General features: G+C 37.5%; 5 protein-coding genes across 5 annotated transcripts in view; 2 read left to right on the top strand and 3 right to left on the bottom strand.

Moving 5' to 3' along the window:
* LOC126377023 (ABC transporter G family member 23) overlaps nucleotides 1-2736 on the bottom strand; it is a 129024-nt gene extending 126288 nt beyond the window's left edge. Inside the window, exon 1 of the mRNA XM_050024630.1 lies at nucleotides 2458-2736. The gene's annotated coding sequence lies outside the window, so the exon portion shown is untranslated. The remainder of the gene's footprint in view (nucleotides 1-2457) is intronic.
* Nucleotides 2737-5925: 3189 nt separating this feature from the next.
* On the top strand, nucleotides 5926-6599 carry LOC126377243 (28S ribosomal protein S18c, mitochondrial). The gene is made up of 2 exons (XM_050024962.1): nucleotides 5926-6057; nucleotides 6165-6599. Exons 1-2 carry the CDS (start codon nucleotides 6021-6023, stop codon nucleotides 6536-6538), a joined length of 411 nt encoding a protein of 136 aa, XP_049880919.1. The 5' UTR covers nucleotides 5926-6020; the 3' UTR covers nucleotides 6539-6599.
* Nucleotides 6600-6715: 116 nt separating this feature from the next.
* LOC126377081 (muscle M-line assembly protein unc-89-like) lies at nucleotides 6716-8376 on the bottom strand. The gene has a single exon (XM_050024738.1). The coding sequence runs from the start codon at nucleotides 8291-8293 to the stop codon at nucleotides 6770-6772; it is 1524 nt and encodes a 507-aa protein (XP_049880695.1). The 5' UTR covers nucleotides 8294-8376; the 3' UTR covers nucleotides 6716-6769.
* Nucleotides 8377-8739: 363 nt separating this feature from the next.
* LOC126377180 (uncharacterized) lies at nucleotides 8740-10335 on the top strand. Its single transcript, XM_050024874.1, has one exon. It carries the CDS (start codon nucleotides 8942-8944, stop codon nucleotides 9788-9790), a length of 849 nt encoding a protein of 282 aa, XP_049880831.1. The 5' UTR covers nucleotides 8740-8941; the 3' UTR covers nucleotides 9791-10335.
* A 1085-nt stretch (nucleotides 10336-11420) lies between these two features.
* On the bottom strand, nucleotides 11421-27482 carry LOC126376995 (biorientation of chromosomes in cell division protein 1-like 1). The gene is made up of 5 exons (XM_050024566.1): nucleotides 27218-27482; nucleotides 25844-26004; nucleotides 21257-24372; nucleotides 18335-18436; nucleotides 11421-17572 (listed from the first exon to the last, which is right to left on the bottom strand). The coding sequence occupies exons 1-5, from the start codon at nucleotides 27302-27304 to the stop codon at nucleotides 17397-17399; spliced, it is 3642 nt and encodes a 1213-aa protein (XP_049880523.1). The 5' UTR covers nucleotides 27305-27482; the 3' UTR covers nucleotides 11421-17396.
* Nucleotides 27483-27853: the final 371 nt, after the last annotated feature.

Here is a 27853-nt window from a genome sequence, read left to right as displayed (position 1 = left end):
GCCAAAGCTAGCTACGCGCGAACCATGGTATCGACGAATAAAACTTTCAGCAAACAATTACATCGATGAATTACATCGAGGTTTTTCGAAGTACAGTTCCGGTTTCAGACCCCTGACATCAGTAGATGGTAACCGGGACCAACGGCTTATCGTGTCTTAAAGCACGGATGATCTTACTTTTGGACAATCAGTAATATCGTAACCAAACCAGGGATCACAAGGAGACTTGTGATATTCAGGAATTCCTTTATAAAGAATGATACATTACAGGGAGTTAAGTGACATCGTAACGAAAACTTTAAGGAATGATTCAGACCATAATTCTGAGTTGATATCAAATAGAATTTTCCGTCGCAAAAATATGGAAAGGAAAATATAAAAAACACACTAAAGCTTTAATGAATTTTCTGACAAGAAATTCTACTTGATATCAACACAGAGTCATGGCCTGAATCATCCCCCTCAGTATTCGTTAAGGTGTCACTAACACCCATATACCTTCTTGTATGGCTATTGTATGTGCTTGTACGGGGTGTAAGTGACATCGTAACGAATACTGAGGAGGATGATTCAGCTGATTATTCTGAGTTAATATCAAGTGGAATTTTCCATCGCAAAAGTATAGAATTGAAAATAATTTTAAAAATCTAAAAATAAATCATGAATTTTGTGACGGAATATTCCACTTGATATTAACTCAGAATCATGGTCTGAATCATCCCCCTGAGTATTCGTTACGATGTCACTAACACCTTGTATTTATAAGTATCATAATGTATTCAAGCATCCTAACTGTACTTTTTTTTATGAACTACTTAGACGAGATACCGAAAACGTCGGGATCTCGAAAACTTCGGGATCTCGTGGGATTGATATTTCCAATCCCGCGGGATCTCGAATTTGCGATCTCGAGTCGGGATTGCATTCCTTAACTGTGACAAAACAAAGTGCCTACTGCATGGCAACTTGGGAATTTATAGTTTTGATATCAAGATCTTGAGATTAAATAACACATTTTGCTCAGCACGCGTTTTATTATGTTACTGCACGTGTTGTAAAAGCCATAAGATTTAATTTTATAGCATTTGTCTATGTTTTGTGAGGGTTCCTAATGAAGAAGTGCTAGTAAGAGTAAGGGACAGGGAACAATTAAGTATTGAGAGTGATTGAGGACAGAAGAGGCAAGATGATTGGACACTTAATAAGACACGACCTCTTCTTCTATCGTGTGGGTTGTGAGGTGGAGTACCAACCTCATCAACCCTGGTGTCATGGTTACTATTGAGTCGCCAAAGGCCCCTGACATGGCTCATGTAACGACTAGTTACTTACATCAGTTAGTAATAACCGGGACCAACGGCTTAACGTGCCTTCCGAAGGATCATCTTACTTTCGGACAATCAGGTGATCAGCCTGTAACACGACGAGACACTGTTTATGTTTGTAGAAATGTAGAAATAGAAAAACTAACAATTAGCCAAGAAGTTAAATCTAACGACCAACCCCATCCGTGGTCCTTGCCTACCCCAATGGGAAATAGGCGTCATCTTATATACGTATGTCTCATTAGACAAAAATGTCGTCATTATGAAACAGGTATTTTACCTCTAAGTTACATACATACATACATAAACTCACGCCTATTTCCCACCGGGGTAAGCAGAGACTATAGAATTCTATTTGCTTCGATCCTGACACACTTCTCTTGCTTCCTCCACATTCCACACGCCGGTTCAGAGTAGATCGTATTAAACCTTAACCTTTCTCTAAGTTACACTTTAAACCTATTTTTATATTAAACTGAAAATATTATAGGTACTTTTACAAAAGCACGTTGTCATTTCGTATGGATACCTACTTAACTACCTAAACTGTACGAAGCGACATACCTACATACATACAATTGAGATGCGTATAGAATACATTTACAAAGAGAAAACAATTTTAAAACTCCAACAAAGCGGGGAGGAAGTAACTTTTATTGTGGTTACAGAGAAATTGACTTTCACGCGCCTCAAAATCTTATAAGAATTTCTTTTTAAAATACTAGGGATTACACAATAACAGGTACACGGATTTGGTACGATACGGACCCGATAAAGAACCTCAAACGTCATCTTACGCGGTCCCCGTCCATAGCTAGGTCACTTTCTCCTTACAACCTTGATTTCTTACGAGTACGTTAACCACGTAAAACTAATGGCATTTTTGTCACTACACTGTCTAACTTTTACTTTTACTCATGCAGTACAGCACAACTTTCAAAATTCAGCCGCCTTTTACCTATATTTCACAACATTACCTCGCGATTATATAAATTTTATTATAAGACGCGGAAACTTGCATAATGAATACTATCTGGCCAGCGACTGGCATTTAAAACTGGTGATATTTTTTATTACAAACTTGATTGTCACGTGCTCAGTTTGGAATTAAAAAAAAACATGCGATACTCACCAAAAGTTACAAAAATATCCAAAGGAAGAGCCGGGAAAAGTTGCAGAGAAAAGTCACAGAACACACACACGATCTGTTTAAAAAAATAAGAATAAAGTCACTACCACTTTTGGCGCGTAAGATGGCGCCCAAACACAGTCACTTTTACTTTATTGTTTTTATTTTTCGTTTTTATTTACGTCGTATTATTTATTATTGAGCGACGACAGGCGCCACGTTCGTAACGGATTGTGGCGTCGCCGGGTGTGAGCGTGAGCGTAGTACCTGCACATCGAAGGAGTTCTTGTTTACACTGTCTAGAAACTCGAAGTGGCAACCCGCTCGGTTGGAAATCGTAGCCGCACCGCCTGCATTTCCGCATTGTAAGTTGTTCATTTCAAAATGGCCGCTTAATAGTCAGGTTAACCAATAGCCATACCTGCGTCGGCCGTTGGACGTGTCGCAATGGGTTAGTGCGGTTTTCGCAATTCCGTAGCGCAGGCAAATACCTACTTGCAAATTGTGAACTAACATTGCGTTGTTAACTAATTACTTTACCTAATGGATCATCCTTACGATGTTTAATGACAAGGAAAAGATACAAAGTCGCAGCGTCAATTGGTATTGAGGTCCTTTAAAGTCATATTTATAATGCATCACGCGTGTATCTCCGAAGAGGTAGGCAGACGTGTATAGTACACCCACTTTCGTGATTCGATTATGGTTGGGTATGTTTTACGTAAATTCCTCTCTGGTGTATACAGGGACGCATTTCATCAGAAATAAATATTGCAGGTACTTTGTAGGTAGGTACTGTTTGTCCAAAGATACCTTTTAAATTTTTAATATTTTTTTTGCTGGGCCGATAATGAAAAAACATAGAATACGATCTGATTATCATCTCGGGCTGGTCTTTGACGTCGACTAAAAGAATAACATCTTTTTTTGCCGCGTTTAATATTAACTACTTGGCTGGACAAATATGGGGCGCCGAAGGCTCTCCGATGGGACAACATCCAATATCTTGGGCTAACTATATTTTGGGTAATAGACTGGCGTCCCCAATTCCCCATAGGGCTCATTGTATTGTAATCCTTAGGTCTTCCTAAGAGTGACTAGTCTTCTTCTAGGTAGACTTCTTTTACCCACCCCAGTATGACTGCCTGAGTCTCCCTGTAAGTATGTAATGACATCGACTTCAGACTACGAGGAGTTTTTACTTAATATACTCCTTAAAACGTAGCATGATTAGAGTAAGTAACATAATCTCTTGTCGTCTAACTACGCACAATACAATACAATACAAAAACGCTTTATTCCACTTATAAACACAACACTAAATAAAAACAATTACAAAAGTGACAAGAGCAGCACAATCAATTTCTTCCAGGCATCCTTAGGGCTTAGATACCTACTATTATATTAATAGTACATAATATATTCAGGTACATCGAGGTATTTCTGCAGACCACCAGCCCGAGATGACATTGTCGGGAATGTCGGAACAGTGGATGACACTTGCACAGGACCGGGAAGGATAGCGTGAAAGAGAGGAGGCCTATACCCAGCAGTGGGACGTATATAGGCAGTTTATGTTATGTATGATGCAGGTGTAAGTGGAAGAGTTGGAAGAAAAAGGGGGGACAGATCAGATCCAGGATGTTTTAGAGAAAGGCCAGGTCAAGAGCAGTCTAAACCAGCGAGCATGCATGAAGTCTTTGATGAGAGTGGAAGAAGCGAAGGTGGTCAGGATCGTAATACTTTGTCTTAATCCAAATCCGCCAACGGCCTCCGTGGTCTAGTGGTTGAACGTTGGGCTCACGATCCGGAGGTCCCGGGTTCGAATCCCGGTGGGGACATCACAAAAATCATTTTGTGATCCTTAGTTTGGTTGGGACATTACAGGCTGATCACCTCATTGTCCAAAAAGTAAGATGATCCGTGCTTCGGACACGTTAAGCCGTTGGTCCCGGTTACTACGTACTGATGTACCTAAGTAAGTAGTCGTTACATGAGCCATGTCAGGGGCCTTTGGCGGCTCAATAGTAACCCTGCAACCAGGGTTGATGAGGTTGGTACTCCACCTCACAACCCACACGATAGAAGAAGAACCAAATCCGCCATTGATCAGGGTAGGGATTAGGCTTTATGGACGAGAGTTGTGTCCGTATCCAGTGGCGGCTCTAGCAAAATATTTAGGTAGTGCGACACCTCATAGTGGCAGCCCTCAGCCCCTTAAATACAAAATGTTTCGATTAGTTTACGGCCATCAAAATATACCTATTTAAATCTTTTAAAAATGTTGTTTGATAAAACTTTCAATTGCGACTGCACTATGGTTAGCAAGAATGAAGAAATACACGAATACCTTAACATTCCAACCGCCGCTTAAGAGATCAAAAATTACCAAAAGAAACATCTAGAGCGACTAGCCGATCATCCTAATCCCCTCGCATCAGAGCTTATAGACCTCGTAAAGGTGGTGAAACGACTGAAGAGAAGCCATGTTGTATAAAGTGGGACTTGGGAGGCTGTGACACTGATTGTAGCTCCTGACACATCATCTATCCACTCAACGAAACTGCTTATAGTCTAGAGGACTGATTGTAGTTTAAACCAAGAAAAAAAAATGTTTACGGCCACCCGGTATGAGTTTTATATGGCCGCAATCTAACCCGATGAAGTTAGTCCGCGGCCAGGGTGGACCAGTCTTGGCTGAATTTGGCGCTACTTCTTTTTCAGCTCACGGTTCAGTGGCACACCTCGCGCGCCCTAGGACCATCACTGTCCGTATCTGCCTGAAACTATTCACAACCCAATGTGGCAACAGTGGTAAGAATATAAAGAGACTTTTTTGACCATTTTGAAGGAAGGCTGACGTTTTGAAAGAGGATGTCTACATCCAGTGCGGACGACCGCAAGTGGAAACGACCATCGTTTCTGATGATGTGCATCCGCCAGTCTTCGTAATTAATCGCCATTTGTTAACTAATAAGTTTCATAAATATTGCGCTAAATAACGATCGGGTAATTGGTGGGTTTGTGATGTAAGTCGCAATTGAAATTAGTTATATTATTTGTGGGTCGCAGCATGTTTTGACTTTACCAACTTTAGTATATCTGTAAAAATAAAAACTTGGGATTAATAAAGAGTGGTATTTTTTTAACTTAAATAATGTTATTATCCTTAATAAATAAGAGTTGCTATTACAATTATAAGGTGTTTTAACTACCGCACCGTGATCCGTGATACCATTCGAATTTGATTCGAATTATACCAAGCGAAGACAAGACATCCTACAAGAAATTAGTCAGACATATTTTATAAGTATCACATACATAGGTAACACTTTCTAATAATTATGACCTAAATAAAATTCGCACTTTGCCTAAATACCTCAATACATTCATTATTACGTTTCGTTGTTGCTTATCGATTCGATTAAAAATGTACAGTATGCCAGCGAACGAAATCACGAAACGCAGTAATGTCAGTAACCTGTCGTAATATTTGTTTTGAGGTTATGTTATTTCCCCGATAGATAAATAGAAAAAATATACAAAATCAATCTAAAACTTACACCATGGCACTCCTAAAGACTATATTTCCACGCCAAATATGTAAGTTTAGTTGAAAAAGTGCTAAAAAAACTTCAATAACAGGTTACTACGCCAACTTTATCTTCCTTGTAACTTCTCGTTGAAAAACTGATTTATTTTATTTCCAGTTGTGAATACACATCGCGTAATCGTGTCCAACATCAGACAGATTGCCACAGAACAAAATACTTCGTCAGATGAACCAGTGGACATAGCTAATCCATTTAAAAAGGAGACTCGTCAATGTATTCTCTGCAAGCTGAAAATCTCGCCAAATTACAAGAACTATCGGCTCCTCTCTCAGTTTCAAAGTCCTTATACTGGAAGGATTTATGGACGCCACATAACAGGACTATGCAAATCCAAGCAAGCATTGGTTGAGGCAGAAATAATCAAAGCTCAAAACTGTGGATATATGCCCTATTTCTACAAGGACAAGGCATATTTGAAAGACCCAAAATTATTCGACCCAGAAAATCCTATCCGATCACACAGATTCTAATTTAAGTTCTTAGTTGTTTTAGTTTATTTAGTGTAAATGTTTGCCTGTAACAAATAAAAAGTTAAATAGAAAAGTGTTCTGGTTTTGACTATGTTCAATTTTAGAAATACCCCTTCAGCAGTTTTCAAAACCAAAGTTTCATAACTGGCTACCAAAAAAGAATAATAGGTACTTGTGTATTAAAATAATGAATAAGCTATCGTTTAATAATAATCAAGTGAACCTTAACAATTACAAATCATTGAATTTGGATAAAACAATGTTAGAATCTTCCGGAGTGTTAAAGGAGTCATTCTCATCATCATAACCAACAAGGTTTGCCGGAATTCTTAACATGGACAGCATTTCTGAGTAGTCCATGTCCCTTTTGTCTGGAAACTTATTTCTCATCAATTCCATTAGCTCTATTAACGCATCTTGGCACCCTTTCTGCCACTTTTTAATCAAACATCTAAGTTCTTCTGTGTCTTCTGTCATTGCTTTAGCCAAAAGAAGATTTTTCTTAACTTCAATTTTAGCCTTCAACTCATCAATATCTTTCTGCGTAATAGACCCGGTTGATTTTGCTCTTTGCGGTTTAATAACTTTTTCATAAGTTTTCCTAATAAGAATTGTCTTTTTATTGTCCAAGTCAAAATCATCATCATCATCCAAATCTATGCTCTGATTGGTTGCTGGAATAACTACAGGTTTATGTGTTTTTAATTTACTGTTCTTCACTGGTTTTTTCTTCAAACCACCTATTGATGTTGCCCTATCTACTTTTTTCACTTTAACTTTTTTATTATCTGCAAAATCATCATCATCATCCAAATTTATGATTTCTGGTTCTGGATCAAAGTTCTTTTCTGTGCAAACCTTTCGATTTTCCATTTTCTGTTTGTTTAGTTGCCCTAAAGGCACATCATCAGAGTCTGAATCTAAGAAATCTTGAGATATTTTATTTAAACCATCTTTCTCTTCCTTTTTGGAATCTTTCTTATCTGTTTTGAATATTTTCTTCTGTATTACAACTATACATTCTTTTGTCAATTCCTTCGGGCTTGTAGGTTTAACATTCTCTGTACCTTTTAAAACTTTAACATTTTCGTGGTCTTTACTATCATTTATGTTTTCTTTTAATTCAATTTCGTCACATATCTTATCTTGAGAGATATGTTTACTAACTTCTATAGTTTTTGGTGAAATTATTTTCTTTGCTTTACTACTTTTAGATTTCTGAGCCAATACTGAAACACTTGGTGTTGTTTCCTGCACATCAAGGGTTTCTTTGCTTTTAATTTCAGCAGAAATAGTTTTTGTTGGTTCCTTTACATCAGAAGGTTCTATTTTTTGACTATCAATATTATTGCTGAGAGCCGATATCAGGGTTTTAGACTTTTTCTTACGTGGTACTTCGATATGACGAGTCGGCGTGCTGGATAAGTCCTCTGTATCACGCGATTGCACTATTTCATCATCTCCTCCATCAGTTAAAACACTATTTCTAGTACCGAGGGCTTCAGTAGTGAACTGTATTGCCTCCTCAGTTTCCTCGCGCGTTTTCCGTTTCCTAGTCTCCTTTTTTTCAACTCTGGCCTCTTCTTGGCGTGTATTACCACCAGAGAGTGGAGACACAAATGGTGAAGGCCCTGCCTTCTTCCAGTTACGTGAGAGTCCTACACGACGACAGGGCGTCAACAATGACTTACTAATGCCACCTGGGGTCTTTGGCGATTCATTTTTCGTCGTTTTAAGACACGACGCGTTTTTCATTTTTTCTAAAATCCTTTTTTAGCAAACTTGAATTTTTGCTTCTCTTAGATTTGTTTACGTTCATTAGGTTTTTTTTTACACTGTAAAATCTGTCACTTGTCAATTTAAATTCCCGCCAAATTGAGTTTTTATGGAATGATTTTAGGAACCATAAAATAGAGAAAAGAAACAGTGTTATTATTTATTTTTCCTGCCTCTAAATTATTTTATATGAAACATCAGTCATTAAAAGTCTAAAGAAAGCATAATATATTTTCTTAAGATTTTGCATAAATGTTTATACATTTCAAATAAGAAATTGAACTTTTAACTTTAATAAACGAACTTGTCCATTTGCGCTTATTTCGTGTGATTAAAACAATCTTATTTTTTTTTACAATAGTAGCACTGTAATGGCATAAAACTAGATATACTAGGCCTGTAAACCATTCATTCAAAAAAAAGTAACACATTTCCAATCACTCACTCGGTCACGCACTTGTCAAAAAAAACTTGCCAAACAGCTGCATATTTGCAGCAGTTGTTTAATTTTTCTGGAAGTCTTGCGACTTCCTCGACGTCCTAACGTTTCGTAAAGCTCGCACAGCGCGTTGTTTACTGCACACACAGCAGGCAGATCCTCTTGTGTCGTAAACAATATATTACATAATGCCACTGTTGAGACTTACTTTAGGCACCTTCGGGCAACTGCGTACTTTCGCTACGTCACCAGCCCTCGGGAAGAGGGTGAAGACCTTCGCGGTGTATCGCTGGAATCCCGACGAGCCCGACAAGAAGCCGCACACGCAGAATTTCCAAGTCGACCTGGATGACTGCGCTCCCATGGTGTTGGACGCTCTCCTGAAGATTAAGAACGAAATGGACCCGACCCTGACCTTCCGTCGATCATGCCGCGAAGGAGTCTGCGGGTCCTGCGCCATGAACATTGACGGCGTGAACACTCTCGCCTGTATCAGCCACATCGACCAAAACCTGTCGAAGCCTACTAAGATCTACCCGCTCCCTCATATGTACGTAGTTAAGGATTTAGTGCCAGACTTGACCAACTTCTACAAACAATACCAGTCAATAGAACCCTGGCTGCAGCGTGATAAGGAAGCAGCTAAAGGTAAGGAGGTTCAGTTACTCCAAGATGTTGAAGACCGTGCCAAGTTGGACGGATTGTATGAGTGTGTACTGTGTGCATGCTGTTCAACCAGCTGCCCGTCATACTGGTGGAACGGAGATAAGTACCTCGGCCCTGCAGTCCTTATGCAAGCTTACAGATGGATTATTGACTCCCGAGATGAGGCCACTGAGAAACGCTTGTCCAAACTTAAGGATACATACTCTGTATACCGGTGCCATACTATCATGAACTGCACACGTACTTGCCCGAAGGGTCTCAATCCTGGACGTGCTATTGCACAGATCAAAACATTGTTGTCTGGTCTCGTGAAGAAGCAGCCCCCGATTATGGACCCTGCTGGTCTGGAGAAGCAATCTGCGCACAACTAAACATGGCTGTAAGATAAGGTAACTACTGTAACTTATAAAAGTTAGGTTTAGGTATGGTTAGTGCTATAACCTGACTGGGTAAACCTACTTATACAAGGTACTTATTGTACATGCAGTTTTAAATAACTGTTGAACCATACTGTAATTTTTTTTTAACTAAATGCAGTACCACCAGGCAAAATATATTCCTGTTTCTACTTACCATGTTAAAACAGGAATATTTTTCTACTTGCAACATTTTGTTATTTTATTTTATTTACAATACCTTAATAGAAAATAATAATTTACAATTTTTAACTGACAATGAAATTAGAATATACTGATTGAAATTGATAGTATTATTTGGATTTTAGAAAGTATTCATTTAGTTATTGTAATATTTATGAAATCATTACCTGTAAAGTTACCATATAAGAATTGCGGTCATGTATTAAGTGTCACGTGTAACGTAAATCGGTGTATTTATTCCTCATCAGCATTTCATGTACCATCGCAGCTGATATGTTTTAGAATCTTGTTTTTTAATAAAGATGTTTATTTCATTATTGTTTACTTTTATTTGATAAGAACCAAAATAAAAAAAATATATTTGAATTTGAACCAACATCATAACATTTTGAAACTGGAAAACTTATTTGCTCACTTTACTTATAACAAATCTGGTCATAGTAAACAGAAAAAAAAGATACTGATTGCAGAAATACTCAGGCAAAAAAAAATTTTTGCTCATATAAACTTGTGACTCTGCCTACCCCAGAGGGCACAGGCTCAACTAGTATGTAAAATAAAGTTTGTATCAATCACAAATAAACAAAAAATCTTATCTAACATCAACTTAACGGAAAAATATAAAATTATTTTGTACTTACCTACTTATTACATACATACATACATAAACTCACGCCCGTAATCCCTAATGGGGTGGGCAGAGCCACAAGTAATCAAAGACAACTTGCAGCCACTGTTGATACGAAGTCCAAAGATGGATATGACCTACTTATTGCACAATATTAATGTTACTAAGTAATTAAAATAACTGTTTATCATGTAGGTAATTCATAAATAATAACAATATCTTAATTATGCGTCGGCGAAGCTAATTTACATACATAAAATCGCGCCCGTAGTCCCTAACGGGGTGGGCAGAACCACAAGTAATCAAAGACAAGCAGCCACTGTTGATATGGCATCCTAAGGTGGATGGGAACCTTATGGCGATAAGGCGTCAGCCTATCGCCCATAGCATTAGTCCATCATGTAAGGAAGGACACAATCCCTCCTTCGGATTTTACGACATACCTGTTCTATGTTTTTTATTCACCAACGATCACGCGCGGATGGGCGGGGGGTGTCATGCAATAGGTTGTCTGCGACCTGGTGACCCAACTGACATAAAGGCTGGTACCACTCCTGCTCCCAGTACAGCATAGAAGTAACACTATTATTATTATTATTTTATGAACTAATATAGAATATAGACTGATCACCTTTCGATACAGTTGACCAGAAGTTTTAAAGAAATATACTATTATCTTGGCTTTAGAAGCTTACAATTTGAATACTTATATTTTTTCCTGGTATCTAATAATTTAAAAAACTGATTTCAAAACATAGTAACAAAACGAAAGCATTGAGTAATTAATAATATAATTTATTAAATCGTATATTACAATCAACTATAAAAGCCTAATTGCAATTTACAAATTAGCAATTTGGCTCTAGGTACTTTGTCGTAATAGTATAATAATTAATAACATAGCAATATACAGCCTTAAAATGAGACTCCAGGCTACGTTCCACAAAAAAAAAATAGATGGCGCTGTACAGATTTGCCCTCGTTTAACCTTCTTATTTCATGGCTAACAAACATGCATTTTTACCGACTTCAAAAAAGGAGTAGGATCTCAATTCGACCGTATATATTTTTTTGTTTTTTATCTTTATTTTCCCAAGTGCCACACATCTTCCACCCATTATTATACTGATCAAAATAAAGAGAAGCAATATGGGTAGCAACATAATTCTATACTCTGGGTCTGAATGACTTAATTTACCCCACTTCGACCACTAAACGATACGAGTGCTATCTACGTAGATGGACGTCAAACGGCTATTGGTCGAAGGCGTCGATATAATTCGCGCCGCGCGCGGCGCGGTTACCGTGCAGTGCCTACTGATCCAAATAACATGCAAAGATAATTTTTATATACGCTTCTGCCATTGCATTATATTTTTGAATAATTATATACCCGAACAATGACAAAATAGGTAATTATTACTTTAAACATGTACAACGCCATCTGTATTGGTTTTGGGGAACGTAGCCTGGAAACCCCCTTATTATTATATATTATAATATAAATCTATAAAATCTGGTAGCTCAATATTCACATCTGCCATTCATCACAGACAGGACAAGTGTTATTCGTGAATTTGCGTAGCGGGAAAACGGCTAGAAAGGTATAGAGAGTGGTATTGCATTGGTACCATTTTTGTTTTCATCTTTAATCTATCGACTTCAAAGTCTCATCATCATCATCACCAGCCCATTAACGTCCCCACTGCTGGGGCACGGGCCTTCCCTATGGATGGATAGGGAGATCAGGCCTTAAACCATCACGCGGGTCCAGCGCGGATTGGTGGTTATTAACGACTGCTAATGCAGCCGGAACCAACAGCTTAACGTGCCTTCCGAAGCACGCAGGAGCTCGAGATGAAAAATTTTTTTTTGTGGTCACCCATCCTATTACCGGCGTTTGCGAAAGTTGCTTAACTTCAACAATCGCAGACCGAGCGCGTTTACCGCTGCGCCACCGAGCTCCTCAACTGCTAACACCAAACTACTATTCTATATTCATTACGTCTCTCTCGCACTAACGGTATACAGCTTAGCTTATCACGTTAATCATGCTGCGTTTTATGGGGTATAATTTATAAGTAACACAAACATAACATCTCGCCTTCTCACAGGGGTAGGCAGATACCACGGATTACTCTGACTACGATTCCGACACATCTAAATAAACAAAACTATTGTTTTACAGAGTATTTTAAATAAAAAACACATAATAACGGGTTCTTACCGTTTAAAGTAGGGATATGAGACTCCCGATATTTCGACACTGTTGCAAGTGCCATGATCACGGGATGACAGTCAGATGATAGTCATCCCGTGATTTTGGCACTTGCAACAGTGTCGAAATATCCCTACTTTAAACGCGGTAAGAACCCGTTATTATGTGTTTTAATTATGATAATAACCGCGTAAAATTAAAACAATGTATTTTAAATATCCTATTATATCTCTACCCTAAAATGGATTAATTTATAACACTTATACCATGATCAGAATTATAAAATTCACGTTTTCGTCGCCTTATTATTATTAGTACATATATACGTATATCTCAAGCACAATACGTTCTATATCAATTCTATACTACCCATAATACAAAACAATTATGTTACTACTAACTATAAATAATCACAGTTTTATGTGATAGATAATAATTATCATAGATTAATATATTAACTACAATTAAGTCTTTTGAATGAGGTCGCGGTTTAATTAAGTCTGTTTGATAATGAATCGAAAAGAGTTATAATTTCTGCACCTACCCGCAGTGGAGCAACCCTCCACACTCTACATATATGATGTTATACACCCACTCCACTAGAGACAGCAAAAATAAAATATTACCAAATTACATATAGAGCAAGAGAGAAAGAATTATATTGCCCTCTCTTTCGTACTACCCAGAAGAAAAGCAAGATGGTCGGTTCATGCTAATCTCGAGAATCACTGCATGGGTTTTTACTGTGGGGGGGGAGGTATAAAAAGGCCACATCAAAGCAATATGCCAGTTTCCAACTAGTCAAATCAATTACTTTTTACATTAATATGTTCTTTAATCCGGCAAGAAATAGACCGTTTTGTTTGAATGCGGTAGTAACATCTTTAACCAACCGAGCATATGACATATGCGACAATGAGCACATAGACGCTGAAATCAGCCATGTACAGAAGGTTCTTCGCAATAATGGTTATAGGATAGATGTTGGAGCCTTGCGGCCAAAACCAAAGGTCAAGACGACCGTACCCAGGGTTGAACGTCAGCCAGCATTTCTTCCATATCTGAAGGGAGTTACTGATAAGATAGGAAATATTTTGAATAAATATTTAATAAAAACTATATTTACCCCTTCAAAGAAAATCGCACAGAGTCTACGTTCCCCGAAAGACTGTTTTACTTTTTACATAACGTCAAAACGCGAAATTACTATGGAATTTGAAGGAAAAAGCACGCTGTGACGTCATAGAAAAACGTGATAAAATGTCGGATTAATTATTACGGGTTGATGAGGTTGGTACTCCAACTCACAACCCACACGATAGAAGAGAAGACGATTATTACGTTTTTCTTGATTAAAATTCACAAATAAGTAAGATAAAACAAAAAGGTTTTCTTTAGTTTTAGTATACTGTCTTTATGAAGTGATTAGAATTTCATAATTTATCTTGAACCTAGTATACAACCCAATTCATCTAAAAAGCAATTTGCTACTTTTGATATTTGTTGAATAGCCATATTGCTTTTTAAGTGAATGAAGTAGTTCCTAGCTACGTTCCCCAGAAATAATATAGATGGCGAATAATACTCAGGTTCATCATCATTATTCAAAATTACAAGCATATATACAGGGTGTTAGTGACATCGTAACGAATACTGAGGGGGTTGTTTCAGACCATGATTCTGAGTTCATATCAAGTGGAATTTTCCGTCGCAAAATTCATGATTTTTTTTAGTTTTTTTAAATTATTTTCAATTCTATACTTTTGCGATGGAAAATTCCACTTGATATTAACTCAGAATAATCAGATGAATTATCCCTCTCAGTAGTATTCGTTACGATGACACTTACACCCCGTACAAGTACGTACATACGGTAGCCATATAAGTAGGTATGGGTGTTAGTGACACCGTAACGAATACTGAGGGGGATGGTTCAGACCATGATTCTGAGTTGATATCAAGTGGAATTTCGTGTCAAAAAATTCATGAATTTTTTTCTTTTCTTTTTAATTATTTTCCAATCCATACTTTTGCGACGGAAATTTCTACTTGATATCAACTCAGAATCATGGTCTGAATCATCCCTCTGAGTATTCGTTACGATGTCACTAACACCCTGTATATTATAATTGTTGCTTGATATTTGAATCACAAGAATTATGTTGCTACCTATATTGCTACTCTTTATTTTGATCAGAATTATAATGGGTGGAAGATGTAATTGTGCCTGGGAAAAACAAAAATAAAAGATGCATATGTCTGTTATGGGTGAATGTCAAAATGTGCCCAGTATTGTGGCGAACTTTCATATTATGTTTTCGTGAAAAATTGGGTACCGACATGAAAAAGATAGTTTTAGCTACGAAGAACAAGTTACCTCGTAGCTACTGTAGACGACAGGTCGACATGGCAATTCTCTAGTGACGTGACGTTTTCAATATCGATATATTTTTATTATGTATGTAACAAAATGTGAATAAAATAATACCACGTCCACCTGTCTTCTTCCGTTTTTTGGGTGATTTCAACTTTTCCTCTGCTCCCACTGATTTTAATTCTGATTTTATCCTAGACATAGTTCTTTTCGATAGACCGGTATAACACACAGCCCTGTCTAATGTCCGATTGACAGAAAATTTGTAACAATTATTTTTCCGTTCAATGTCACAATTTTCTAACACTTTTCTAGCTAGTTCTCGAGCTTGAGAGTGAATTATTGGATTTTTTGCTTGAACACGCGTCGAAGATGCAACCGTAGCCATTTTTAAAACACAATAGTAATAAATTATGTGAGCGAGATTATAAATCGATAAACGCGGTCGATACGGACTCGTGCGACACTAAGACTAAGAAGCCGCGGGGACTGTGCGGGTGTGCGGGGCTACCCCGCCTCCGCGGCTCACCTTATGCCCCGATTGCCATGTCGACCTGTCGTCAACTATAGAACTATGCTTTTTCATGTCGGAACCATGTCGGAACATAATATGAAAGTTCGCCACCAAACTTGGCACATTTTGATATGCACCCTTATCCATGAAATTAGGTTAAACGAAGGAAAATTTTACAGCGCCATCTATATTGTTTTTGAAGAATGTAGCTTGGAATGTCCCTCATAGCTTCAATGTGGCGTTTTCAACCCTCCAGATCTGCGTGTCTCCAAGAAGCTTATAGAGTAAAAATTACAACTAATGTTCTTAGAAGTTAAAATAATATTAATAGAGTTAGAACATTTTTTTCTCTCACCCGATTAAAGTATTAATATATTCGATACATTATTAAACAGACTACAGTATTATTGCTTTTAACAGTACTCATCACTCAAGGCTCAAGTTTTCGTATTGGCAGTTTCACATGACCGTAAATATTATACAGGGTGTTAGTGACATCGTAACGAAAACTTTGAGGGATGATTGAGACCATGATTCTGAGATGATATCAAGTGGAATTTTCCGTCGCAAAAGTATGGAACAGAAAATAACTTAAAAAAAAAACAAATATTTTCATGAATTTTCCGACTGAAAATTCCACTTGATATCAACTCAGAATCATGGTCTGAATCATCCCCCTCAGTATTCGTTACGATTTCACTAACACCCTGTATATTTAAGAAGCCGCGTTTTCACTTGGCTACATATTGCCCAAGATGTTAAAAGTTAGCGCGGATCTTTTGTTTAACAACGTCGTCTACGCATCGACTGCACGTTCGTCGGTGACATGTTGCCAGATGAACTAGTGTTGTTGCGCGTCACATCCCCACTTTACAATTGACAACATTTCAAATTTTTAAGCCGTGGTTTTTTTGTGCTATTTCGAAAGTTCTTGTTTAAATAGAAGACACGTATTTTTTCTTTTCAAGATTTTTCCACTAGAAGTTACAAAAAACATTTTTTGAAAATTGGATTCTGCCATTGATAGAATGAAAGCAGTATAATGTAATGTACCTTTGCATGCGTATTTAAAACAAGTCGCAAACAAAGTGTCACGTTATGTATGACATTTACTTTTTTTATAATTTTTATGTAAAGGTCTGAACTTATTATGCCTTCCTCTTCTGACCTCGTGGATTTTTCAATATATTTCTATTATTACTGAATTAAAAAATCTGAAAAAATGTGTTTTGTGTAAATTATAGAAATATCTCGAAATGGTTTTCGATTTAAGGCACCTTAGTAAAAATGAAATGTTGTCAATTGGTGCTCTCTAAACGAACAACAAGTCGCGCAACATGTTGCGCTTCAGCTGGCAACGTCGCGCGCTGTTGTGCAACGTTGCCGTACATGTTTGCGTTGTGTTTCGCGTTAATTGTTGCCTAGTGGATACGAGGCTTCAAATTCATAATGGTGCCAATTCGGGCAACCACACCTTTTTTTAACTTAATTTGACAGGACTGAAACTAGCTCCCTTGGTAGTTAAGAGTCTTTTCTAATTATTTATTTTTATTTTGGTGCAATAAAGTACATTTGTATTTGTAAATTAGGAGGTGTCTGCACGAATCAGCACCATCATGACCGATACGACCGAAATATCCCTTTCTAAGCAATATTATTCCTTCTAGACAAATAATGCAGTTTAGGTTTGTACAAATCTGAGGTGTCATACCGCTGTACCTTGCTTCGGGGAACATTCTTCAACTTTCCATTCTGCGTGGGAGCTTCATTTTGCTCGTAATTCTCGACTGACTTGTCGCTCGACGGACTGTTTGGGAGCGCTGGAAGAGAAAGTCCAAATGATTAGATTACTTGCTTCTATGCTCTGTACTCGCCTTCAACTCATGTGCGAAAATAAAGGGGGTTAGTGGCAACTTTGAGGGATGGTTCAGACCATAATTCTGAGTTGATATCAAGTGGAATTTCCATCGCAAAAGTATCATTAATTTTGCGACGGAAAATTCCACTTCATATTAACTTAGAATCATGGCCTGAATCTGTCTCATCTTGCAAATGACAAGTTCTGATGTGCTACGTGAAATGGGTATATATTTTCTAATGTGAGTTGAAAGCGAGAGATTCAAAAATAAAGCCCCTGGACTATGTGTGCAGCTTGGTGGAGTATGCTTCAAACCCTTCCGGTTGATTGAGGGTAGGTCTGTGCCCAGCAGAAGGACGTATATAGGCTGTTTATGTATGTTACGTTTGCTGTACCGGGAAAAAGGTACATGTTCAAACTCAAAATCGAAAATGTCTTTATTCGGTTGATAAGGTAGTAAAACTTGGAATCGTAAATTGTTATATATTCATATTTTTTGTCGAATATCTCATCCGTCTAAAACTACTGCAGCTTCTCAACCTCTTCAAAATCTCAAGAAAAACCTCGGCACAGGACCGAAGGCGTTCTTAATTTGGCGTCATTTCGAGGTTCCCGCGATTATAATAACGAAACTTAAGAACTTTGTTTCAAAGTTGTCAACTGCGTGCTCCGAACTTGTCAGATTAAACTTCTGAAATAGCGTGCCTATGAAGTTTCTACTCACTTGTTTTCTTAGGTCGCGGCAGGCCCACCCTCTTAGCTTTGCCCAAATACTTGGAACGTATGTTGTTTTGAACCTTGGTGTTAGTTGGTGTCTCGTCAGATTCTGAAATGCATCAACGCTTACGTCAAATTCAAAATTCAAATTCAAATATATTTATTCTTCAAAATTGACTGATATAATTAGTGCTTTTTGAACGTCAAAAATTAAATTACATATCGTCGCTGGAAATTTCAATTGACGTAAGGGACAAATGACAGGTTTTCAGGAGAAACAAAAAACATTTCTTGATACTTAAAGTCTCATAACTTTCGTCATTCTAAACGTATTGAAACACGTTAAATACCATAATTCTTAGAATTTTCTTGTCTACCACTTAAAAATAGAATTACTTTAATAACTAGCAAAATAAGAAAGTTACTAACCCTTACGCCCTTGTGTTATTTAAAAAACTTCCCTTACAACTATTAGGTAAATTTTTTTTTTGCATTTTTGGGTTGTAAAAGTCAGATTTTTTAATATTTTGTGTATTTTTGGGTTGTAAAGGTCAGTTTTTTAAATATTTTGGTAAAATATTGAAGTAAAGGTCTGTAAAAATTCACAACAATTGGTTAAAATCACTTATATTTATTGAAATTATAGTTGAATTTTACTTTGAGACATCTAAACACCATGTGCTTGAATATGTTTGCCGATTTTTAATAATAGGCAAATTAAAAAACACATACTTATTAAACATTTGTGTCATTTTAAACTTATTGTATCTAGTTTTGTTGAAATGCAGGTAAATTACCTATAGTCTTAGGTTATCAGATTGAGAACAACATACAACAGAATTGACAGAATCGCACTTCACAGACACATTTTTCTTTTTAGCTTTCGGCATCATTAAAAAGTATCGCCCCTTCGATTTGAATTCTAAACAAAACGTGACCTACTCTGATGGCGCTTGAACACAACCACTGTGAACGCAACTGAGGAGCCGAGCCATTACCGTGGGTCGCGAACCCGCGAGCGGGTACGGGTAGGGAGGGCCACAAGGCTCCGTCCTCTCCTTTACTATTTTCATGGTATACTAGTGACATTCCCAAATCCCCTAAGACCGAACTAGCTTTATTTGCGGATGATACAGCCATCTATTCTTCGTGCTGTGGTCGAGTTATGATGACCGGAATTCTCCAACGCGCGGCCTTGGGCAAGTGGTTTCGCAAATGGAGAATCGAGGTAAAACCGGAAAAAAGTGCAACGGTGTACTTTTCAAAGGGCTATTATAACACGCCACGGTCACGCCGTTAACTTAAAGTCATCAAGATGTTTGGCAAGCCGATCCCTGGGGAGGAGCAAGTCAAACATCTCGGCGTAGTCTTAGATAGACGTCTTCCTTTCAAGGCCCATATCAAACGTGTGCGCGATCGCGCCGCGTGTGTAATGGGCCGTCTTCATTGTCTCCTTAACAAGCGTAGTAAATTGCATCCTTCCGATCATGACCTATGCAGGGGTAGTTTTTGCTCACGCGAGACCCTCTCAAATCCACTGCCTACAGGTAATACAAAATCGTTTCATGCGGAAAGCCACGGGAGCTCCGTAGTTCCTTCGAAATGAAAATCTGCACATTGACCTAAGTCTGCCAACCACTGCCGAATGGCTCAAATTAGCTTCAAAACTTTTTTCGATTCTGCTCCGCACCACCCAAATCCTTTGGTAGTTGCGGCTTCTGAATACATCCAGCTTAGGGACGGTACTGAAAAGTATCGGCGTCCGAAGGACGTAATATACGATCCCGACGACACGATTACTCTAGTCAGCAGCGCTTAATCGCTATCGACCTACTAGAGTCGATTAATTTCTTCAAATATTTTTCCACTCAGACCTGACCTCAGCCCTGAGCCGAGGTTCGCGCCCAACTGGGCACCCTCAGACCTGTTCTCTTAAACGTTGTACCGGGTGAGAGCCTTCAGCGCTCGCCATTTTTCCGGCCAAGTAGTTAATGCCATCTGCGGCAAATCAACATAAGTCACGTCAAAAAAAGGGTGTGGAGGGGATTCGGTGCACGTACACGTGGGCGTAGGCATAAAATGTACGGCGAAAGAGTTGAGTAGTGTAATAAGGTCTTAAGCGAAGTTCTATCTTTGTTTATTTCTAAATGAAAGAATAATAATTAGTATACCAGTTTAGGTTGTATGGTAAATATAAAACTACAAGATTTTTAAGACAGCGGACTCATTGCTAGTTTCGTCGTGTTAATACGTGTAGACATAAATGACAAAATAAATAACCACAGTTACTTACGTCCCTATATCAATATTATTTGTTATAATTTCATGTTAGCTTTAGTGTCGTAAAAGACATTGTCATAATTTAAATAACTTTTTTATAAATCAAGACCCTTACATCACTTAAGTAAAAAAAATTGTGATATACGTCATACTTTCAAAATCTTGGGTCCTTTACGCCGTTTTATTCAAAAATATCAGAAAATTCAATCGTTAATAAAATAAAAAATATGAGAGCTATTGGTATTTCAAATGTATCAATCGATGGAGAAAAACAAGCTCTATCGAATAATGCAATAAAAAAAATTTGGCCAAATGTCCCTTACAGCAATTGAAATTTCCAGCGACGATATTATGTAACTAGCTGTAAAACTACTACCACATCGAAAGCTGTATCGCTGAGGGAAAGACGTGGTCAGAAAACCTCCCAGCACAGGGCCCTACTCCTACGGTTTCATGTTTTCCTTTCTTTTTTCAAGTCCAGTTAGTATTACATCGGCACCAAAAATCTTTAGGTGGGGTCGGCACAATATGCATTTCTCTCGCATTCATCTCTGTCAGTCGTCATCTCACTCACACTTTTCACACACATGTCCTTATTCACATAATCCGGAAAATAAGAGCCATGCTCTAACCACACACGACATCTTACCTTCAGTAGTAGATGAAATCTGATCAGACCCACTGAGCTTTCTCATCTTATTCGGCGTCAAAATTTGTCTATTATTATTAGTGCTTTCCACATCAGTAATCTTCCTTTTAAGACCATTATCTTCAATGTTTGAATCCATACAGTAATCAATTTGAGGCATTTCGCTTAGTGAATCATCTATAACACCACCAAGTATGATTTCCATTATTTCCTGCCTAGAAGTCTTGTTTACCATCTCTTCTAATTTGTTGTCATAATCGCTAGATAGATCGAAAGAGCATTCGGATTTGACTGGACTAAATATAGGTGAATATCTTGGAGTAACAGGTGATGCAATAGTATTATGTGTTGGTAATGTTATTTCTTCAGCTACATTAACATTCTTCACTATGTTTTTAGATGTTTTAGGGACTCTTACTTGGCTGTTTTTATAGTAGTTCACAATTTCGTAATCGCCATACGTTTGTGACACTTCTTTCATCAAATTCTCTTCATAAGTATCACAGTTAACTAAGTACATCTTGCTTGTAGACATATTGTCTGTAAATCTTTTAAAAAAATCTGTGAACTTATTTCTTTCAATTTCTGCATCGTATTTTTCATGTTCAGCGAAATAGTGAAAAGATTTCTCATCAGATTTTACTTCGAATTTAGGTGTAGATGTCTGTGATTCATCTGTGTCGAACATTTCTTCTGTTATGACAGTTATTTCGTAACAAATGGGCTTCTCTTTTTTAGCCTCAACTTCAATGGTACTCTCTTCCTCACTAGCAATATCTTTATTACTCATTTCACCAGTCTCCACTTTTTCATCATCAATTTCTTCTGCATCAGGTAATCTTTCAATTACGATATTAATTGTGTCTTCTATTTTTATCTCTGTAAATTCGAGTTCCTGATTAGAGCTGCCATCTTCATGCATAGCTATCAACGTCTTGGCTATTTCATCGTCTTTTTCTTCAACGTATTCAACTTTAACATCGTCTTTTCTATTAATTTCTTCTTTGATAAACGTCTTGGTATCTTCAGTATTATTTTGTGACGGTTCATCTAGTACAATAACTTGTGAATGTGTCGGTTGAACACTGTTAGAAACACAAGCAAACTCCAATTCAGGTCCAGGTATGCTAGAATAAACCTGGCTCAAACTAGGTCTAACATTCGCCTGAAATTCTAGAAGTAAAGCCGCTTCTTGATTCATTCTTTTCTGTTCTTCTTCTAGGAATTTTCTCATTTTCATCTTTTGCTTAGCCTCTTCAAGGTTCGCTGCGAATTTCGGCTTTTTTATGGTTACGTCTGGTACAAAAGGTAGTCTTGGTGGAGTTGCTACACGGTTTCCAAGATGAGTGTCCACTCTTATAGGCTTATTTTGTGACCCATTCTTCGCTGTATTAACCTCAACAGCGTCGCTAGGACTTGCGGAATCTCCACTAGTAGAAGTGTTATCTGACTTTGAACTACCTTTACCATCTTTCTTACTCCCTGAGGATTTGGAGTGAGACGGTCGATGCGACCCTTTAGAAGACGAACTACCGTCGTTGGAATCTCTATCTGTAGAGCGTCTATTAGGGTTCCCTCTTCCAGACAAGCTGTAGTGATCATCTGTCTCTTTCTTTTCCTTCTTTTCTTTATTTTCTTTCTCATCTGACTTCTTGCTGCTACTACTCTTCCTGTCTTTATCTTTAGAACTGCTAGATTTAGAATCTCGCGTTTTGTCTTTGGACCTCTCTGACTTGTCAGATTTATCAGAGCCTTTTTCTTTTTCTCTTTGACTTGATGAGGAGGACTTTCTATCGTCTTTGCTTGAATGTTTGCTGGAACTAGAACTCTTGTGTTTAGAATCTTTGTGGCTTGATGATTTGTAACTAGAGGAACTTCTATGTTTGGACGAATCTCTACTATCCTTTTTGTCACTCTTCTCACTAGATTTCTCTTTGCTACTAGATTTGGCTTTATCATCTTTGGACTTCTTATCGTGGCGACTACTATCCCTGGAACTATCTTTAGAGTGCTTAGATTCAGATCTTTTATCTTTACTACTCGAATGTCGGGAGGAATCCCTTGAACGATGCGAACTCTTATGGCTGCTCTTCTTTTCATCTTTTTTCTCCTTTCTGTTTGAATCACCAGAATTTTGGTCAGGTTCTGGTGGTTTAAGTTCAGTAGCTTTACTGTTAGTGTCGCTTTCATAATCGATTTGTAAATTGTTGCTATTCGAGCTATCATCGTACAATGGAGTGTTAAATGTGTTTAAATTTGCTTGCGCATTGAATTGGAAAGGTGCTTCTTCTTTCTTCTCGATTTTCACTTCATCAGCAATACACTCATCAGCTTTGGATTCAATAGTGAATCTAAAAGTGCTTGGTTCTTTCTTGTCGTCGTCTTTGAATTCGTCATTTTCAAACGCCTGTTGTGCATCGCAAGAGTTTTCATTGTTGAAATTCCGTATAGGAGTCAACGGCGAGACGTTTCTACGTACTGATGAGTCCGAACTAGAATCGTCATCTTCACTCTGTATAGGCTTAAAGTACGCATCTGTTTCAGTTTTAGGTATCTCATCTGGCAAAGGAATATCCGTAGACAGATCAGGTTCCTTTGGCAAATCAATCTTTTCCAAATCTATATTCTTGTTTTTAATATTCGGCGGGCTATTTTCTGGTGCTGGTATATTTTCTAATTTAATCTCTTCAGCTGGTAAAGGTATAGTTGTAGTACTCTTATCAATGCTTACATCTGAATCATGAAGAGTCAACTCACTGATACCAGACAACCTTGACTCTTCTTTTTCCTTTTCAATAGATTCAAATGTGATTGAATCGTCTTTGACCTCTTTAGGCTTATCATCATCAATTTCCATTTTATCTTCTTTATCGTCTGATATGTCCATGTCTTTCTCATCGTGACTCTTGACTGACCCTGGGCTGACGGCTTCTAAGTCTGTTGGTAGAAGGTCTTCGGGTTTTCCGTTGGAGGTTTCTGGGCCTGCAGTCTTCTTCCTCGGAATGCCCAGGTAGTTATAGACTAGGTCTTCTACTTGAGGTATGAACACTGATGCTACTTTAGGGTTAACCACCTGATCCACTATTCTTTCCACTCCTTGTTCTAGGTAGTTGCCACTGTAAAAAATGTGTGACATAAGTTAACAAACCATTTTTATGAAATTAATAACAAAAAAGAAACTATAGAAGCAGTTCTCAATAGTAATCCTTCTATGCAGTGGGCAGAGACAAACCATAAATAAAAAAATATTAAAATACCTACTAATTGCAGATCCTATCCAACATAAACGCACACATCCTATAAAAACATAGAAGTAATTTCTTGTAGACAATAAATTTCATGTTTGATACAAGGAAGCCAGAGCTCAACATGTGTAAGTGATTTTCCTTATCCATTCAGGGCATTTTCAGTATACATATTGACAAAAATCATATATAAATACTGTAATGTGTAAGAGACATCTTAGTGCTGTAGTATTTGTCTTTTGTTATATAAACTGATTTTTTTTTATCTAATTTTTATCGAGTTTTGAGCCACCCTTGGTGGTTATGCCAGCCTCCAAGAGTGGTTTATCATTAAACACTATAAACTAAGAGTAGCATAACTACTAAGAGTAGATCAAGCCTCGATAAAAATTAGTTCTTTTTTTTACTGCACTGGTATCTGCCATTAACTTGCCTGTCTTTATCAGATGGTTTGTGGTTGTTTTTATTTATTTAGAGGTGCAGTCCGGTAACTGCTATACTCAAGGCTATGTTTTACCGGAATTTGATCTCTATATTTATTTTTTAGTCTCTCATTAGTGTTGCCGCGCGATAGCGCCCTATCGATAGTTTTCGATCGAACTATCGATAGTTAACCAAAAAACTATAGTATCGATAATTAATAGATAGCTCTTTTTTGGCGATACTATTGATAAGCAACGATAGTACCGATAGTATCGATAGTTGAAAAACAAAAAACTATCAATACTATCGCTAATAGTATCGCTCTTCGATATTGCGCAAGCTACTACTATTAGTATTAATACTATTACTTTTAGTATTAATACTATTGATAGTATCAATACTACTATGGTTTTGTACGATCGATAGTGACCTTAATTTCGATAGTATTGAATGTAGCAAATACTATTGATAGGCCTATCGGCTGGGTAGATGATTTTGGCTGTTTACTATCAATAGTAAAACTATCGATTTTTCGGCAACATTATCTCTCATCCAGGGAAAGTATATTCCAACTTTTCAGACTTCTTATCTGATGTAGCTGGAGCAGATCTCTAGCTAGCTAGCTTGCTGGTGTTCCTTTCAAGTCTTGCCTTGTATTTTATACTAACAACTTCCTCTTTAATAGTAAGCATTTCTAGTAGGCTCTCCACGGCAACCGCGCCGGGCTCGGCGCGAATTATTTCGAAGCCTTCGACCAATAGCCGTTTGACGTCCATCTACATAGACAGTTCGTTTATTAGTCGAAGCACTCGATATAATTCGCGCCGCGCGCGACGCAGGTACCGTGCGCGGTTATCATGCAGACCCGGCATTGCTCTCAAAAATTAGATTAAAAAAAATAAATAAATATAAAACTCACTCAAGCAAATGCTTCCTCAGCTTCTCTCTAAGCTGGTTTTTGTTAAGATCAGGCTTCCAGATCTGCCGGGACAGGAACGTGGCCACGGAGCTTTCCACCCGCTGCCGTAGGTTCTGGTATGCTGGCCTTGTGTCCACGTCTGCAATGCATTCCTTACGGAACTGGAAATTTAAAATAAATGTCATGATTATAAAGACGTACAACTTGAAGGGTAGCAAAGGGTGGTGCAAAATGGAAAAGGCGTAAACCCAGCAGTGGGATGATGTGGGCTGATTGAAGATGATGATGATGAAAAGCACTTGTTTATGTAGGTGATCTCTTATGATTCTAGTTTTTATATTATTTCGATGAGGAACTTTCCAGGCTATGTACCCCAAAAATAATATGGTGTCTTATGAGGTTAACCTATACCTTAAAACAAGAAGATTGTATTTATTTATCTTATTTGTGTTGGTCTAATTTCAATAACTATTATCATACAAGGAATCATTTATCTTTGTTTGAATAAAAAATCATTCTAGAGTGAAGAAACCAATGACATAAGATTTTAACATCATCATAAGGTTAATGTTATGATACCCTGAACAACAACATAAAGACTTGCTTTAATTAGTAATTTACTAAACATAGGTACTTACAAAATTTCAATCGCCATTACGAAGGCGTAACAATTCATAGGGCAATGACATGTTGATTCAATTGCATACAATTTTATAAGGATTGTAACAATTGAACTGTTGATTTTATAACTTAGGTATAAAAGAACTCCAAAACAGGCTAGAATCTATAAATTCTTTGTCCAAAAACTCATTAGACTGAAAATCCGATAAAATTGATACATTAACGACCTTGGAAGAACTATTAGCAGAAGGGCTTTTTGGCGGGAGGCGGGAACGGGACAGTTGCTTTCTTCATTGAATAATCTAAATAATTAATACGAAGTGGTGTTTTGTGGTTAATGATCGCATTAAGTTAGTCGGAAGACATTCGCGAGTGTTATTATATTGGAGTATTCAATAAACAAAGTGTATCTGCCTATTTTCGCTTCGTGTCAGGAAGCCGCTTCATAACACAAAAGTTTATGCGGACTTTTGAGTTAATTCGTTTGGGGTTCGGAGTAGGAGTCTACTCCGAGGGTGGGGGCTTAGGTTTCATCATCATCACCTTTCATCATTTCATTAATCATCAAGAAAAAAAATACGTCAGACATGGCTGTATGGGCATAGTTCCCTTTGCCTTACCCTTCGGGGAAAACCAAACCAAAAAAAAAAAAAAATATTAGCAGAATCAAAATCAATGGATTTGCAACATATTGAGAATTTTAAGGGCATATAAGGAGGGTGAATGATGTAGACTGTTAGTTTTTAAGCTTACCTGATCGAATATTCCCTTTGATTTTAACTCACATACTAGCTGATCGACTAATCTTGGATCTCCCGGCATGTACTGCAAATGTGCCATTTTCAAAGACTATTTTTCACACGAAATTACGCATTGATATTAAAATTTTTCGTTTCAAAATTACTGCCACGTTTATGGTTTTACTATTAATCCACAAACACTTCTGTTTAATATAGTTTAAATCAAGTTTATTAATAAAAATTGCGCGACGAAAATCAAAATGGAAATCACATCACACACAAAATATTCATGAATTAGTGATGTGTGTAACCAATAGAAATATCGATTTTGAATTGTCGGGTCCGGTCGGGTCGGATTTATAAGTTAGTCCGAAATCTCATTATCTGCCAACCTATAGACTGCAGATAACCGTTTGATATCAACGGTCAAAAAGTAGGACGAAAAGTTAATGCACAAATAGCGATGTATGCATTAATTTTCCGTTCGTAGTGCGTTATTGTATTAGCCTGCCAGTTGGCATTGATAAGTATATTATCACTTAGCTTGACAACTGTTATAAGCGCGGGGACGAGCGCGCAAAAATTGCGCTTCGTAATAAGTCAAACCAATAACAATGTAGTATTATGTTGTCGATATCGATAGTTAAGT

Source organism: Pectinophora gossypiella, chromosome 22 (assembly GCF_024362695.1).
Source record: "Pectinophora gossypiella chromosome 22, ilPecGoss1.1, whole genome shotgun sequence".
Classification (NCBI taxonomy): domain Eukaryota; kingdom Metazoa; phylum Arthropoda; class Insecta; order Lepidoptera; family Gelechiidae; genus Pectinophora; species Pectinophora gossypiella.
This window is presented reverse-complemented; position numbering and strand designations above follow the sequence as displayed.